Raw genomic sequence first — 16859 nt, forward strand, 5'->3', positions numbered from 1 at the left:
AAACTCGAAACCAACAAGTATAAACTAGCAAACTGGGACATCGCCGGGCCACACACTAGTTAGTGATTAAAAATTGCCCCTTCCTTAGCTTCAGCTTTTGCATGGAAGAAAAACAAGATTGAATTAAGAGTCAACGTAGTCCCAATTTATCAATATATCAACGCGACGCATAAAAGGGAAGGGCATAAAAAGGAAGGAAGAACAGGGAACGAAGGATCTTGACCCTCTGGGTTACTACTCCAGTAACTGTTGATACATGACGGTAATCTAGAAAAATCGTGTTTAGAAGATTATCTAGAATAAAATAGAAAAAACTAGAATTTATAGTGTATGGAAAAATCTTGTAAATAGTTCTTGTGTTAAATATTATATGAAAAATCTAGAACTAGTGCAAGGAAAAATGGTGATATAAGTTAAGAATCAACATACTTCACTATAAATACATGCTTTGTGCAACAATATTACCAAAGCTTGGGTAAAATAATAACTCTCACAAAATTGTTGTATGGATGAATAACCACCCACCAAAATATTGTTGCATTATATAAAACATTACCATTTGTACATAGTTGCATTATACAAAACATTACCATTTGTAATTTATGAAATTGTAAAATAGTTGTATTATATTCGGCTACATTAAACTTTACATCTGTCCAATTTGTTTTTTTTTTTTTTTTTTTTTTTATGAAATATCTATTCGCTAATACCTATCAACATTATATTAAAAAAAAAAAACAAAAAAAAAAACCTTTGTACAAATTGAATTTGTCATCTCTAAAATAATCTTCAAAACTATACAATAAACATTAGATATTTTGCTTGGATACTTATATATATGCCAAATATACAATTCTCTAAAATTTTCAACATAGAGTTTAATTTATTTATTTGCACACAATATTGGAACTAAATAATATGAGCAATATGGATATTATAACCCTATCACTAGAGGTTTAACATAACCCTCTGCCAACTATAATCGGACCAAATCATTTTTCCGTATTCGAAAAGAGAGAAAAGTAAGGTTAAACATTTGTCAGAAAGATTGATTTATCAGAATAATTCAATTTTAAGTAGGAAGAAAAGTTAATACTGCTAAGAGAAGTATATAATTGTAGCGGCAATTTTTAGGTTGTAAGGGATAGTTAGTTAAAATGTCAAATACACAAAACGGATCTATTGAAATTCGATTAAGATTTGAGATGATTTTATTTTAATTTTACAAAATACGCAAGTTAACAAAAAACTATGAATAATGATTTAGGATTAAAATTATTTAAAAAATAGCCTTATAAAAATTATCCAAATATCTGAGGAATGAGATAATATGAGTACAAAATGAAAAAAAAATTTGTTATTTTAAATTGATTACAAAAGTCACATAAGTATTGTGAGTTTGCTCATAAAATAAAATTCCCATTTTATTTTAAAATTAAATATATATCACCTCCTTTATTTTTTAGTGGACACAATTTGACTTTAGCATTATTCACACAATTTCCTTTGACCGTGTTTTGTGATTTATACATAATGAAAAATATATTCATCATCAACTTTTTATAATTTTTGCTTTTCAATAATTAAGAACATTAACGGTTGAATATGATAAATTTTGAGATTTTTAGTATAAAAAGTTAAAATTATCACATTTTATGCTATTTAAATTACATTAAAGTAATAATTATCTTAATCTAAGATGCAATATCAAATTATAAAATGGGTCACTTAAAGTCACAGGTTAAAAAATGTCACGCTATACCAAAGTTTTGAGTTCAGGTCAACTCCACGGGTTTATCACAATTTTTTTGTTTACTTTATTTTTGGCTAATTTTTAGAAATTTCTAATATTTCAAGCTTTTTTTTTAATTTATAATTTTTTAAATCAAGCATTTTCATCAATATTATTATTAGTCATTACATGCCTACTACATAATTTAAATTGTCACAAAATCACATCAATTCCTAACTAATTTTGTATCAATTACATAATTTAAGATTTGGCACATAGATAAAAAGTGTATCTTTAAATTTAATAAATAACCCGGGCATCACACGGGGCACTAAACTAGTTTATATTATTATTAAACCTCAAAGGTAAGGAGTTTCAATCCGCCATGTATCACTTTCTTTTCCTTATTTAGCCACATAGTCAAACCTTTTCACCCTATCAATTGACAGGCACCACATAAGCAATTACATGTGCGATAACAATAGCAATTTTTACCACCAACAAGCCATTACTTGATTCATTACTCATAAATTTAATTTTAACTTGACAAGGGTGGCTAACGCGCGTTGCGCGCCATAGCTAGTCTTGTTCGGAAAGCATTTTTTGTTTTTGGTTACATTGATAACATAATATATGTAAACAAAATTTTTTGGAGGCAAAAATGTTTGCATTAGAAGCAAAATTGTCCGCATATTTTTCTAAATATTTTTAATATAAACAACTAACATTAATAAAAGCCAACTTTTTAAAAAAAAACAATTAACATTAATGGAGGCAAAGTAAAAACTTGTACATATTAATAAGGGTAAACATGTAAATGCACATTTTGAAGGATATAATTAGCATACCTTATGCATATTTGCATGGTATTTTATTATATCTATTTGCATAGTAATAATTATATACTTTGTAAAATATGGAGAATGTATAAAAATAGAGAGTCTAAAAATTGCTTTAAACATTGAAATAAACACAATCAATTAATCAATTTTGGTGATTCACGAGACAATTTTAAGGCTTTTGAATTCAATGGGGGTAAATAAGTAAAATAACATTTTTAAGGATATAAATGTCCATGAACTATTCATAAGAGTATTCTCTCACTTTTTAAGGGTAAACATGTAAATGCACATTTTGAAGGATATAATTAGCATACCTTATGCATATTTGCATGGTATTTTATTATATCTATTTGCATAGTAATAATTATATACTTTGTAAAACTAGTCGTTGGAGCACGCGCAACACCCTCGACGGCAAGATAAGTATGATTCGTGAAATGTTCCTTTTTTGAGGTCTTCGTGATTTGGTTTAGGTTGAGTAATTATAGAGGCGTTTTAATTTAATTTATAAGTTGTTAGAAGGGGTAGTGATAAAGCTTATAAGATAAGTAAAATTCGTAGTTGTGTTCGGTTATTGTAATAGCAAGGATACAAGAATTTGTAAGTACTAACAAGGAATAGTGATAAAGTTTCTATGGAGATATATGTATGGAAAAACAATTGTTATAAGTGAAGTTATCTAGAATTTGTTAGAATTTAATGATTTTTCAAAAAGTATACTATTGTTTTAGATATTATTTCAGAACATAATATGGTTTCTTATTAAGTACCTAAATAATTTTCGAAGAGATTTATTTTAAAATGATTGTGATAATAAGGATTAGTAATAAGGAAATGCAATATTAGAGGCTAAAGTTATGTAAAATGGATTAAATGTAAAATATATAAAAGAATTGTATATCTATTTGTTAGACTATTTAAAGTAGAAAATTTTCAAGTGGTTCTTCTATTGAAAATTATTATTGTTAGAGTTTGTAACTGATACGAAGTGTATAAAATGAATGAGAAATATCATATGTGTATGTATTAAAGTTTATTTGCTGGTTAAATTAAATTATGTACAATTTTTAGATAATACGGTTGGAGGGAATAACTTTACTTTTTAGCACGCGCTACGTGCCTTCCCCCCCCCTCCCCCCTTCGACGGTAAGATATGTAAGATTCATGCTTTAATCGTGTTTCGTAGTTTGGAGTGGTATTAACGTAATGATTAGGGGATCTTATTTGTATGGTAGTCACTAACTTTTTTTAATGTTCCTTTTTTCTCCTTCCTATCCACTGTTGTATAATTTGAGCGGTTTGGTAAGCCTCCCTCTCTCTCTTTCTTTCCCGACTCATCTCACTTTTTATCCCTCTCTCTATGCCCCTCTTTCTCTTAATTGCTTTATTTCTTTCTCTTCTAACCCTTATCTCTCTCTCTCTCTCTTTGTCTTCCCATCCCTCTACTCATAGCTCATCTGTCTCTCTTTCTCTATCCGGACCCTTCTCTCTCTCTAGATCCATCTCACTCTCTTTCTCCTCCCACTCCCTCCTTCTTCCCCCCCCCCCCTCTCTCTTTCTCTCTCTCCTCCTACTCCTTCCCTTTTTCCCTCTCTCTCCTCCTTCCACTTCATCTATCATAACTATGGTTATATCAACATTTACCAAAAAAAAAAAAACATTTACTTATGAATGCAACACGATTTTACTATAAGGGTAAACGTTTTATTCTAAAAATGCTACAAATTAGCTAACATTTCCATTATTGTCACAAAACCACATTTGTTAACGAATAACATTGAATGTTTAATAAGCAAAAAGAGCTTAACAAACTTAGAATACTACTAATGGTGAATAAACAAATGTCACTATTTCTAACATTTGAGTCAAAATTGAAAAATCTAGGTGAACAAAGTTTTACAACAATGTCTCATTTCTCTAACATAAGACTATATACTACATTAATAAAACCAATATTACATTTAAGGGTTTAAAGATCTGATAAAAAAGCCGACACAATCAAGTATTTATGTCGAACTATCTCCGCCGCGTTGTACCATTGCCTCTTGCACTCTTCTTTGCCTAATGGCTCCCAACAAACTGCCAATAAACACAAAAAAATAAAAATTGCACCATGATACAAAGAAATTAGAATAGTAACACAATAAGAGCAAAGCCTTCAAAATCAAATATTTTTTATTTAAAATTTCAATTAGTACTTACCTCACACCTCAATTATAGATCATGTTGTTGTACAAATAACTAAAGTCTAATAATATTAGTTTGGGATACTAAGGCAGTATTCCTAGAAAAGATATTACTTCCTCAAGATATTACTATAATTAACCCAACTTATTTAATTGTATGACCATCTAATAACCCTATAATTTAGTAATCATGATGACATGGTTAATAAATTATTAGTTTCCTGCTTCTATAAAAGGGCCAGCATAGATAGGAAAGCACAAATAGTAAATACCATATAAATCTACCAGAACACACCTCATTATTGTTTAAGGCCAAATTGAGTGCTAAATAACGCAAAGTGCACCTTTCTTTCCATGTCCAGAACAACAAACCTTCACAAAAAACATTATTATAATAAGTAGTAAATAACAATTGGCAAGGGAAATCTTCTCAAAGAATAACATTAGACATAAATCCAACTTTTCCATCAAAACTGAAAGGACTATTCACCAGAGCTTCTGATCTTATTACCTCCACCCCCTCCCCTCTTAGGCTTTGTTTGGTTCAATATTATTAAAGGAAAAGAAGAGAAAGGATGGGAAGGGAAAAGAAAGGAAAAGAAGGGAAAGGAAGGTGATTTTATTTTCCAATATTTGGTTGATGAATAGGAAATGAAGGGAAGAGAAAGGAAGTTACTTTAATTTTTCTCTTTCTAGTCAAATTCCTCCGATTTTGGGAGGAAAGGAAAGCCAAAATTTTGTTAAGAGACTTTCCTCCCACTTCCCTTCCTTTCCTTTAGATTTTTATGTCATTTATTCAACCAAACATGGGAATTTGATTAAAACAATTTCCTTTCTTTTCTTTTCCATCCAAATTTCTTTAACCAAAAAGGGCCTTAAAAAAACAGTGAGATTTATCCGATAGCCCTTATTTCAAAATCAACCAAGGACATCAGAGTTGACCATTTCATAGTTACTCTTAGCCATTCATGTGGCATTTGGTTTGCATTGATCCTTAAACCATATGAGAAAGACTTCAGGGGACCAATATTTTATGAATGAATCCCTAATTGCAAAAGCAAAAGATTTTTGCAAAAAAAATCAAGCGAAGCAAAATCAAATAAGAACAAACAAGGTCAACAAACGTGCATATAATGATAAAACTCCAATGAACAAAAAAAAAAGAACAAATTGGATAAAAAAAAAAAAAAATTCTATTATGAACTAATGGAATATAATTAGAACCATCCCAAAAATATGAATTAATTATGCTTGGTTACCAATGTCAACTCACACCTTGGTCATTCATGATTGGCTCTTACCTAATCAAGGCACTAAACCACAATTATGGTTGTCATTTTTTTTCTTTAATTTGTAAGAGTATTTTCCCTTTTTTTCCCCAAAGAACAACTAAACATACAACTATATAAGTACTCAGTCCAATGCATTCCTTTCACCATCTGATATGAAATTTATTAACTCACCAAAATAGTGGCAAAATGTAAAAGAAAAGGTTCAGTTACGTTGTAAAACTCACCAAACTGCATCAAAACAAAGCTCAATAACATTAAAGGTTACCAAAAATGGAGAGAAAAAGATGGCAAAAAAAACCTGTGAGGTCGCTAGTGATAAGAACAAGAGAAGGGTTGATGACTGGAAAGATAAGGGCTCACCAATTCTTGAAATTAAGAGCTCTGTTTGGGTGGTGAATAATGAAATGAAGATAAGAGAGTTGTATCCTAACTTAGTTTTCAGCAAAAAAGAAAAAAAAAAAAAGTAAACAGTTGCGGAAAAAGACCTAGAAAATACAGTTGCGGAAGAAACAGAATAAACAAACATTTATCAGTAAACAGTCAAATAAAAGGAAAAATCTAATCAAAGAGTTGAATATTGAAACAATTAGAACACAAGAGTGAAAAAGAGAGAATTAAACCTAGATTTCGGAGAATCATCAAATTACATATCAAGCTTCTTCAATGGAGAGGAAAGTCCAGGAGTTGCTTCAGTGGAGGGTTGGAGAAAGCTCAGAATAGAAAAGCGCAAAACAAATCAACTTCCCTGCATATTTTTACAAGTAAATTCAACAAAAGAACACAAACAAACAAAATTCCAAACCGAATTCAACAGTAAAGGTGCAATTAAACCTAATATAAGCATCACCCAAAATTCTTGAAAAACAAAATACTTCATCAATGTGTAATATAACCACTCTGTTGACTCGAATGAACAATACAAGAGGGGGGGGGGTGAATTGTATTGTAGAGGAACTAGGGTAATTTTTGCGGAATTCTTAAAGAAACTTAAACAAAAACTTTAAAGTGCTAGAGAGATTTTACGTGGAAAACTTCTTGGCCCTAATCAAGAAGAAAAACCACGACCACAAGGGATTTTAAACTCAACTCTTAATAATAATAGGGCAAACAACCTATTACAAATTAAGACTCTAAACTTAAGTTCCTCAACGAACTTAAGTTCCCCTTCAACTGATCCCTCAATCAGTTGAACTCTCAAAAACTCTCTTTTTCTCCTTGCTTCACTCAAAGCAATAAAACACTCTTAGAGTTTCCCCAAATTCTAACCCAATACAACTCAAAGATTAAACTCTAAATTGCTAAGTACAAAGACACTCAAGGACTTAAGTGGATTATGACTCTTTTTTAAAAGCTAAAAGACTGTAATGCTCAAGTGTATCTTTCAAAACAGAAAACCAATCCTATTTATACTAAAGAAAAGAAGTTGAAATATTTCCGTTGGCCTTAACTCCCACTAAGCCACAACTTCCATGAAATTAGGAAGTGTAGGTCGTGGATACTTGGCAGCAAGCTGAAGCACTTTACAAGGAAGTGGTTTACTGCTTCCTTGGTTCTCTCAACTTCCTTGACCAGGCAAAAGAGCCATTTTCAAAAGAATATTTTCCAAGTCAGATTTTCCAAAACAATAGGATATAATCAAAACAGAAAATATTTTTAACTAACAAGATATTCCAAAGATATTTTTCAAAATTAAAACAAGTTAAAATATGGAAAATAAAATCTTTATCAAATAAAATTAAATCCACTTAAATCTTATCAATTGTAATGTACTTAACACAAATACAAGTTGTCTAAAGTAAAGATAAAATACATTAGACTCCTTGATACTCTGAGAAGCTTCGACTCTGAAGCTCCAGTTCCTCACTAAAGGAACTTTCCTTTGAACCTTCAACTCCGGAGCTTCAGTTCCCTTCAAGGAACATGACTTGATTGATTTCTTTATTCTTCCATAGCTAGCTCTGATCTTGTTCCATGCTCCCTTCTCACTCAAGAATTTCATAGCATAAACCTGTCATAAATCAAAGCTAAAAACGAGAGTTAAACTTGTTATAGGTTTGCTTAGGTTCCTTGAGTCATCATCAAAACATATAAGGTCAACACACTCAAAACTCTCATCAATTCACTTACCAAATAAAAATAGTTCAAATTTCACAAAAAATCGCCTAACTTCAACTAATCTTGTTTCTCAATCAATCAAAGTAATCTTTCATCAATTCCACAAAACACAAACAAACATTAACAGAAAAATCTTCTAGAAATTAATTTTTTTTTTAAAAAAAAGATCGAACATCCAATAATACCCAAGTTTCTTCACCTCAATTCACGCATGTATTCAAGCTGCTTAGCTAGTTCTGAGTTCTGCATAATGGTGAAAGCAGATAAAAGGAATTTAGTGTTGCAACTAATGTCAAATTTGGCAATAGAAAATAAATACACATTCCCTTCTTCATTCAGACTCAAGCATCAAATAAACAAATGAAGTAATACTTAGTACAAGAAATTCAAAACAATATATATATATATATATATATATATATATATATATATATATATATATATATATATATATATATATATATATATATATATATATAAAATTGAGATCATGTGAGAAACAAGGTGAATAATAGGAACTAGGAACTAATCTCAGCCATTGATCGCACTCCATCTAATGGCTCACATTGCACCCGCTCTCATTACTGGCATTCTCGTAATTTTGCTGTTTCAAACTTTTTTCCAGTTTTTTTTTAACTTTTAAGGCAATTTCATTTACTTTAAGAGTGATTTCATTTACTTTTACTAAATTTTCATTTACTTTTGAGAAATGAAACTGTAAACTACTTTATAAAGTTAAAAATATTACAAAAGTGTCATTAATGATACGGGATGCATGTGAGTCGTCCGATTAACATGATCTAAGGGCCTAGATTAGTTCCTAGTTCTTATTTTAGCCTTGGTTCTCATTATATATATATATATATATATATATATATATATATATATATATATATATATATATATATATATATATATATATATATATATATATATATATATATATATCTTGTTTTAAATTTCTTGTACTGAGTATTACTTCATTTGTTTTGCCTTCAAAACAACTTGCATGGTCTATGAATTATCTAGCGGTAGCCAATTTGGTAATTAAGTACAAAACAATGAATCTAAGTCTAATTAACAAAAGAACACTCCTACTCTTTGCCCCTTTGTTCGGTAAAATAAGTCAGCTTTATTATCAAGTTGCCACAACAAGAAATACATAGTTGCTATAACAGAATATAAGATGCATCACAATCTTTTAACAAATGAATCAAGGGAAGAACAAAGAACATAAGTCTCTAACAGAAACAGCTATGCAGGTAATTTTGTAAGTGTGTATGTTCACGGTCCACCTAGCATAGTAGTGCTCTAGTAACTAAGCCTAATAAGTCTTACACACCAATGTACAGGAGAGAGAAATAAATTGACCTTTGCAACCTCCGATTTGTGGAGCTGATATATATATATATGTCTGGAAAAAGAAAAGAGAGCCTATCAGACATAAATTTTATTGTAAATATAGTAAAACTTATAACTATTAATCTTTGAGCCTCAGAAAGCTCCTCCTTAGATATTTGAATTCTCTTTGATCAATAAAAGGAGGGTCTAAACAACCAATGTAAGAGTGAAAAAGTAAACAATTATCATCCGTATACATGATGATGAGCAAGGGTATAGTAGTTTGTTATAATTGTTGTATGGTTTCACCAAAAAAAAAAAAAAAAAAAAAAAAAGTTGTATGGTGTAGCTTTTAACCTCTTTAGAGGAAAGGATGGGCCAACTATTAGTTTAGTTTAATTTGCAGCTTAAGTTCATGGATCCAAAACAAATTCCATATATCTCATCTCATTCCATAGTTTAACAATTCGCTTAATTCAAATTTCACATAAAACATGTAATGCAATGATCCGGGGCAACGCCTGAGCCACCAACTAGATATCATTACTTTATATTATAAATTTAATTATTGAACTATATGACGTGTTGACACAAGAATATCTATAATTAAATTTGTTTCCAAATGTGACGCAAAGGTACATGCCTTGGGGAGAGGTTTTCCACTTTATTTATTTATTATTTATTATTATTTTTGTTTCTCTGAGGAATACTTTCTTTAATTTTGATATACTTGGGGAGAGGTTTTTCTTAAATTTTTATATACTTGGGGAGAGGTTTTCCCTAGATAAAAAAAACCTAACCCCACGTAATAGCATTGAATTTCCACTATAAATATAACCGTAAATCTGCCTATAAAATAAACCACTTCAAATTACAGTTTTCTTCGCCATTTAAAGTTGATTCGAGTGATAAGTTACAAACAAAAATGCAAATATTTGTGAAAACTCTTACGGGTAAAACCATCACCCTTGAGGTTGAATCTAGTGATACCATCAACAATGTCAAGGCTAAAATTCATGACAAAGAAGGCATTCAACCCGATCAACAGCGCCTCATCTTCGCCGGAAAGCAACTTGAAGACAACCGTACTCTAGCCGATTACAACATCCAGAAAGGTTATCATTTTTTGAAAGTTTGTTGTTGATTTACGTACCTCCGTTTTATAAAGATGTTACATTTTGAATATTGATACGTTTTATTATTAACTTATTATATGTAAACTTCTATTTGACTAAAAAAAATCCCTCATTTGTGAGTTATAAGAATAAATATATAGTTATAGGGTCATGTTAGATTTGTGTGATTGTTAAAATGCATGTTACGTTATTTTTATTATGCAATGGAGTTAATCTATAAATTAATCTAAGAATATTATTTGTGATCATAGTTTGTTGAATTGAATATGTTTTAAAATATATTTTTCAATTATGAAATTTTCATAATTTTTACTAAATAAATTACAAATACAAATGATTAAAAACTTTTTATTGATTGGAAATTGCGCATAATACAAGTGTAACAAATAAATACGAGTAAATTGTTATAATGATAATTTGTTTTCGTCTTTGGTTTAATTTTGGTGATAATTATAGTTGGTGTTGTAATATTGTAGAGTCGACTCTTCACCTTGTCCTAAGGCTGAGAGGAGGAGGATACGGAACATTGTCATGTTATCAACCGAGTTTATTGGCTTTGGCTCAAAAATATAATCAACACAAGAAGGTTTGCCGCAAGTATGTTTCTCCAACTTCCCTACGATCCTGTTCGGTTTTTTAAACCTATCGATATCGATTTTGCATTGTTAATAAATTTTTTTTTCATACGGTGTAACGTATAATCTAGTTAAATATTGTCTCGTAACATTATTAGTACAATAAAACTTAACGTGGTCCGATTGGACCATTTAGCAATGTTGTTGTACAAGTATCAAAATATCATTCGTGACTTTAACAATTAATGTCAATTAAATTGAACCCGGGATAATATTGTACGAAGTCCCTAATGTCTTAATGAAACGAATGTTTCATATGTTTGTGATGCCTAGGTGCTATGCTCGGCTACCTTTGAGGGCTACAAATTGCCGCAAGAAGAAGTGTGGACATACCAATGAGGTATTCTTGATAACCATTTGATTGTTAATCAACCATTATAAAAAATAATGCTATATATTACTATTATTAATGGTTTGTTTCTTTGTCAATTATTTCATTATTATACTTTATTTGATTTGATCTTGTTATATTTATCTTGAATTATACAGATAAGGGCTAAGAAGGTTTATTTGGCGAATGGGAAGGCCGGAGCACGGTGATCTTTGCTCAGAAGCTGTGATTAAGGGTTACATTAGGGATATCGAATATGATAGTATTACAAATATGTAGAATTATAGTATCTTGAAATAAGCATTTGATGATATATATATATATATATATATATATATATATATATATATATATATATATATATATATATATATATATATATATATATATATATTACAGTTTTCCATAGATTGTATTACCTTCATTTGATCACCTTTTCGATCTTATTAGGCTTGTTGAACTATTGTTAGTTTACAGCGAGTTTATCTCAGGTAATCAATGAAGTTAGTTTTTTTATGGTAATTTTTGAAATGTAGTTAGTTTTTTATGGTAATTTTTGAAATGTCTAGAACCACATCAAATTCACTACTCCGTTAAAAAAAAAAAAAAAATCTATAGTACTATATAAAGAGAAAGCACTTCTTCGTCGATAAATTTTGTTTTTCCTAAAATACCCTTCTATTTTTTTCAAATTACATTATTTACCCACAATTAAAAATTATTTTTTTATTAAAAAAAAAAATTATCCTATCATAACTACTCATAAACATAACCATTATTTAAATAAATAAATAAAACTACCTATCATAACTACCCTATAATAACTGCTCCACTTCTTTCACATAAATGTATATCTTCAACTGTAAAACCGCTCTTAAGTTTTGTTTTTTTTTTTGTTTTTTTTTTTTTTTTGTTTTTTTTTTTTTTTTTTCTTCCTTCCTTCCTTCTAATTTTTGCGTGTACGTCTTAGCTTGTCAAAATAAAAAGAGGAATTATATTGATGTGTAGGTAGATACTTTGGTCTAACAAACAACCCTTAAATAACAAGTGGAATGATAGCTAGTATGCTGGTATGATTAGAGATATTTTGCATAGATTAACCATAAATACATGCCCTTAGAAGCAATAGTCTGCTTGATTACTTTATCCATATCATTTATATGTTATTGCTCATATCTCCGTTAATGATTATTTGTAATGCTTGATATAATTAATCAAAATCTAATATATATATATATATATATATATATATATATATATATATATATATATATATATATATATATATATATATATATATATATATTTATATAACAAATAAACATTACAATACAATTATAAACAATCCGCCACTAATATTCATTGAAAAATATAGTACTGTTAAAAGCGTGAATAACAGGGTGTGTTTCTAGGATTGGAAATATACGCGTGGCAATCACAACATTTGTATTATTATTAAAACTATATAAATGAGCCTTATTCATTACTGCTAGAATGGGATAAACTCTTGATAATATGCATGTTTTTCCTCCAGCTCCAAAACTTTTATTATAAATATCAAACATTATATTATGTGTACTCTATAATCTATCAAAATCTAATTCAACAAATAAACATTGCTATCAAATCATAATCAATGACCACATTACAAAATATAGTATTGTTACAATATGTAAAGTGTTAATCATTTTAATGTCTAATTTATCACCCTTAAGAAGATAAACTAATCGTTCATTTTAAATGGTTTTTTCATTGTCCAAGCTTTGAGATGCTCGACTATCACAGCACCTGTGCTATTATTTAGATTTTAATGATGAAAAAAATGGCGGAGAAGGGAGAGAGTATTAAATCACGGGTCATGAATACAGAATTAACATTAGAATTTTCTTTGCTCTTGTATTTTTTATTTTTACAATAGCTAAACCACAGTTAAGAATTAGAAAAGGACACTAGATTAATTCTACAGAAATTAGCTACTTGGTAAGCTTCATGTACTTGCTGCCTTTCCACCTTTCTGATGCAGCAAACCTCAAATTGTTCTCCCTTATTCTTGATTCCCTGCAAAGTCCAATATTACTGTCTGATTTTGAGTTCAACTGTGTAACCAACGCCGCACAATCTGTATACATAGTGTTTCGGGTGAAAACAATGGGGCCTTGCCGAAGGCCCGCTGGAGTGGTGAAGACTGGATTCGGTCCAAGTGATGTTGGGCCGAAGGTTTCCTGCACAGCGAACACACGTAAACTAGCCTCGGGGGTGTTGCCGAGGAAGGCCCCTCCGATGCTAAAGTCAGTACAATGTGTAGAGAGAGAAAGCTATGCAAGAGAATTAATTGCTTGAGGCTTTTTTGTGTATATCTACAAATGAATGAATTGAAGGCTTTTATACCTTAGCACATATGGAGAATGTGGGCCGTGGCCCAATTGACATGTCTGGTAGACTGACCTTGACTTTAGCATAATTGGAGAGATGAACCTTGACCTTGGGCTTGTAATTGGATCATTTAATGACTAGGCCCAATTGGAATAAATTGGACCCAAACAACTTGCCCCCCAGACCCGGCCAGGAAGGATGACGGGTCGGGTTTGATTAATCAGAAAAAGGAGGGAAGTAAATGATTTAATTAATCCAAAAAATTTGAATTTAAACCGCAATTAAGGAAATGACGGCGGTTGGGCGAATAATTTGTGGAAGTTGGACGGATAATGGGCGGTTTAGCCACGAGATCGTGTGTTTAACGGTTACTCACTGGGGTATTTAAGAGAAATTAAGGCACGGACTCCCAGAATTCTCATTTCTGGACATATAATCAAGGAGCGCACCGTCTCTTCTCATTTCTTTCACAGAACCCAGAATTTTCGAGAGAACCCAAGAACCCGCTTCAAAACTTCGCAAATTCCCCGAGCATTGAGCTTAGAAACTGAGACTCGTCAATACCAATTCGTCAATTGGCACCTTTCGCTTCAGATTAAGGTAATTCCCTTTGATTTTAGTTTATTTTTCTTCAAATTCGAACTCTTTTTCCTTATTTTTCGAGTTTTCTTCGAAACTCAACAATGGCGAGGGAAGTTAGAGGTAGGGCCCGTGCTCCAAGAAGAGCAAGGCCGATTCCCGATCCTAGGAACAGGACAGGGACCTGGAATGGACAGAGAGCAGAGTCTGACCCTGCTGAAGGGATTAGGGCGACTCCCATTTCTTCGGCTCCTCCTCAGGGAACGGAGGGGCCGAGCGTTTTTGGGCGAGATGATGAAGTTCCCGCCGTCCTTTGGGATATCCTCCCTGGGTTTTCGGAGTGGGAGGATGCTGAAGTGGCTTCGGCCATGATAAAGAACCGCCCCTACTCATGGTGGGTAGAGAATGCTGAACAGTATCGGTTTTCCGAGCAGATTGAGTTGCACTACGGCATCCTTGAAGCTGATGGGTATTGGTGCCGAATGCCTGTGGCATCCGATAGAATCCATCGTCCACCCCCGGGGTATGTGGGGGTATATACAAGACAACTTCAGTATGGGCTGAGGTTCCCTTTGGACGTATTCGTCCGAGACTTGCTGATCCATTATAATATTTCTCTATGTCAGCTAACTCCCATCAGCATCCGAAGGGTGATGACATACTTATGGGTCTGCAAGTTCTTCAGGTATGTGCCGAACCTGCACTGCTTCAAAAAGCTCCATCGGCTAGTGCCAAATATTCAAAGTGGGCACGGACATCACGGCTCTGGGTGGTACCGGATTGAGTCTCGGCCCCAGTACCTAACCATGTGGCCGAATGACTCTTCAGACAAGGACTGGAGAGGTCAATGGATCTGGGTTAGGGCGCCCACAGATCCGGACCACCCTTGCGTCTTCAGTGCCCCCAGGTATCTTGCCGAGCCTGATCCCGAGATGGGAAGCTTGGGTCCCCCCGAAGGTGACGGTTCGGATCCGAACCTTAATCAACAGAACATCTTTGGCAAGCGGCCGAACCCGGGGGGCAGCGGTCGAATGCAGCATAACCCGGAGACTTGGCTCCCCGATACGCATTATGTCTTCCAAGAGAACATGTTAGCAGCTGTCGGCCTCAGCCGAAAGTTTAGGGATGGTAAGTTTCTTCGGCTGGGGCCGAGGCCTTTTAATTATATCTTTTCCTCTGTTTTTACTTCGTACTTCTCTGCTGCGCCGACCTAGCTGAGCTAATCTTTTCCCTCTTCTTCTTTCAGAGCGGGACGAGACCAACGTCGGCATTAACTACGATCGTCTCGGCGTCAACCGAGAACGGGTCGTAACTGCTCGGGCTCCTTCTATCACTGAATCAAAGCATAGGGAAGTCCATCTAGATTCTACCCATTTCCAAATTGAGGCTGTTGCTCTATATCAGAAGCAGAAGCCTTGGTGGAAGAAGAGGGATCCCTTGTTTCAGCTGTTAGACGAAGAAGCTGAAGCTGCCCGTACAGCCGAAGAGGTTGCACGGGTTATTGAAGCTTGCGAAGGAAGAGTAGGGTCTTCCAGGGCTGCTGAAGAAGAAGCTGCAGCTAGGGCAGCTGAAGAAGACGAGGCTTTGCTGAAGACTTCGGTGAGTTCTTTAGACTTAGCTTTTCAGCTTTGCCGTTGCTTTCTTTGCTGTTACTCATACTCTTCGTCCCCCCTTGTCTTTTACAGTCCGAGGAGAGTAATAGACAGAGAGAGGGTAAAGCCCCTGCTCGTCCCGAAGACCAGGTACAAGAAGAGTCTGAAGACTCAGACATGGATGAGCAGCCGCTTCAAAAAAGGCGACGAAGAATGGCCATCATCGGCCCACATGACTTTCAAAGGAGGCCGATGACCATCGGCATCGAGATAAGGGAACCTGAGGAAGGCGGTGGATCGCCGAGGGTTCCCCGGCCGCCGGCTCAGTCACCTCCGAGGACCCCTCCGCCACCTCCCGAGATGGAGGTGGATCAGAAAACTCTCGATCCTAAGGGAGGGGTTCAAGAGGAAGCTCAAGAGAGTGCTGCTGAGCACAGAGATGAGGATGTTGTGATGCCCAATGCTGAGGGTTTCACAGCCGATATTGCAAGAGAGGTTGAGGCTTTCGTCCTCACACCTGATGAAGAAGCGGAGGTCATAGTACTTGACTTTGCTGAGAAGAAGGGGGATGCCGAGCCATCTAAGACTCAAGAAGCTCCATCGTCATCCTTCCCTTCCTTCCAGACGCTGCAGTCTGGAGAAATGGGTTTCTCGGCCCCCCGAATGCCAATCCCAGATCACATCTGGGATCTCATATGGGGTCAG

General features: G+C 33.3%; 1 protein-coding gene and 1 long non-coding RNA gene across 2 annotated transcripts; one reads left to right on the forward strand and one right to left on the reverse strand.

Annotated features, from left to right (window-relative positions):
* Window positions 1-5090: 5090 nt before the first annotated feature.
* LOC145623756 (uncharacterized) lies at window positions 5091-9581 on the reverse strand. The gene is made up of 4 exons (XR_014110220.1): window positions 9539-9581; window positions 8180-8410; window positions 6673-6797; window positions 5091-5132 (listed from the first exon to the last, which is right to left on the reverse strand). It is a non-coding gene; the product is annotated as an uncharacterized LOC145623756 (long non-coding RNA).
* An 807-nt stretch (window positions 9582-10388) lies between these two features.
* LOC145623749 (ubiquitin-ribosomal protein eL40 fusion protein-like) lies at window positions 10389-11878 on the forward strand. Its single transcript, XM_081676614.1, has 4 exons — window positions 10389-10623; window positions 11121-11241; window positions 11553-11619; window positions 11769-11878. The coding sequence occupies exons 1-4, from the start codon at window positions 10434-10436 to the stop codon at window positions 11817-11819; spliced, it is 429 nt and encodes a 142-aa protein (XP_081532740.1). The 5' UTR covers window positions 10389-10433; the 3' UTR covers window positions 11820-11878.
* Window positions 11879-16859: the final 4981 nt, after the last annotated feature.

This window comes from Chenopodium album, chromosome 3 (genome assembly GCF_948465745.1).
Source record: "Chenopodium album chromosome 3, dcCheAlbu1.1, whole genome shotgun sequence".
NCBI lineage: Eukaryota > Viridiplantae > Streptophyta > Magnoliopsida > Caryophyllales > Amaranthaceae > Chenopodium > Chenopodium album.

Bases quoted from the DNA above. Each gene is read 5' to 3' on its own strand.
- LOC145623749 (XM_081676614.1), top strand. From the start codon at position 10,434: ATGCAAATATTTGTGAAAACTCTTACGGGTAAAACCATCACCCTTGAG. The intron at 10,624-11,120 runs GTTATCATTTTT...GTAATATTGTAG, and splicing joins CGATTACAACATCCAGAAAG to AGTCGACTCTTCACCTTGTC. The intron at 11,242-11,552 runs GTATGTTTCTCC...TGTGATGCCTAG, and splicing joins CACAAGAAGGTTTGCCGCAA to GTGCTATGCTCGGCTACCTT.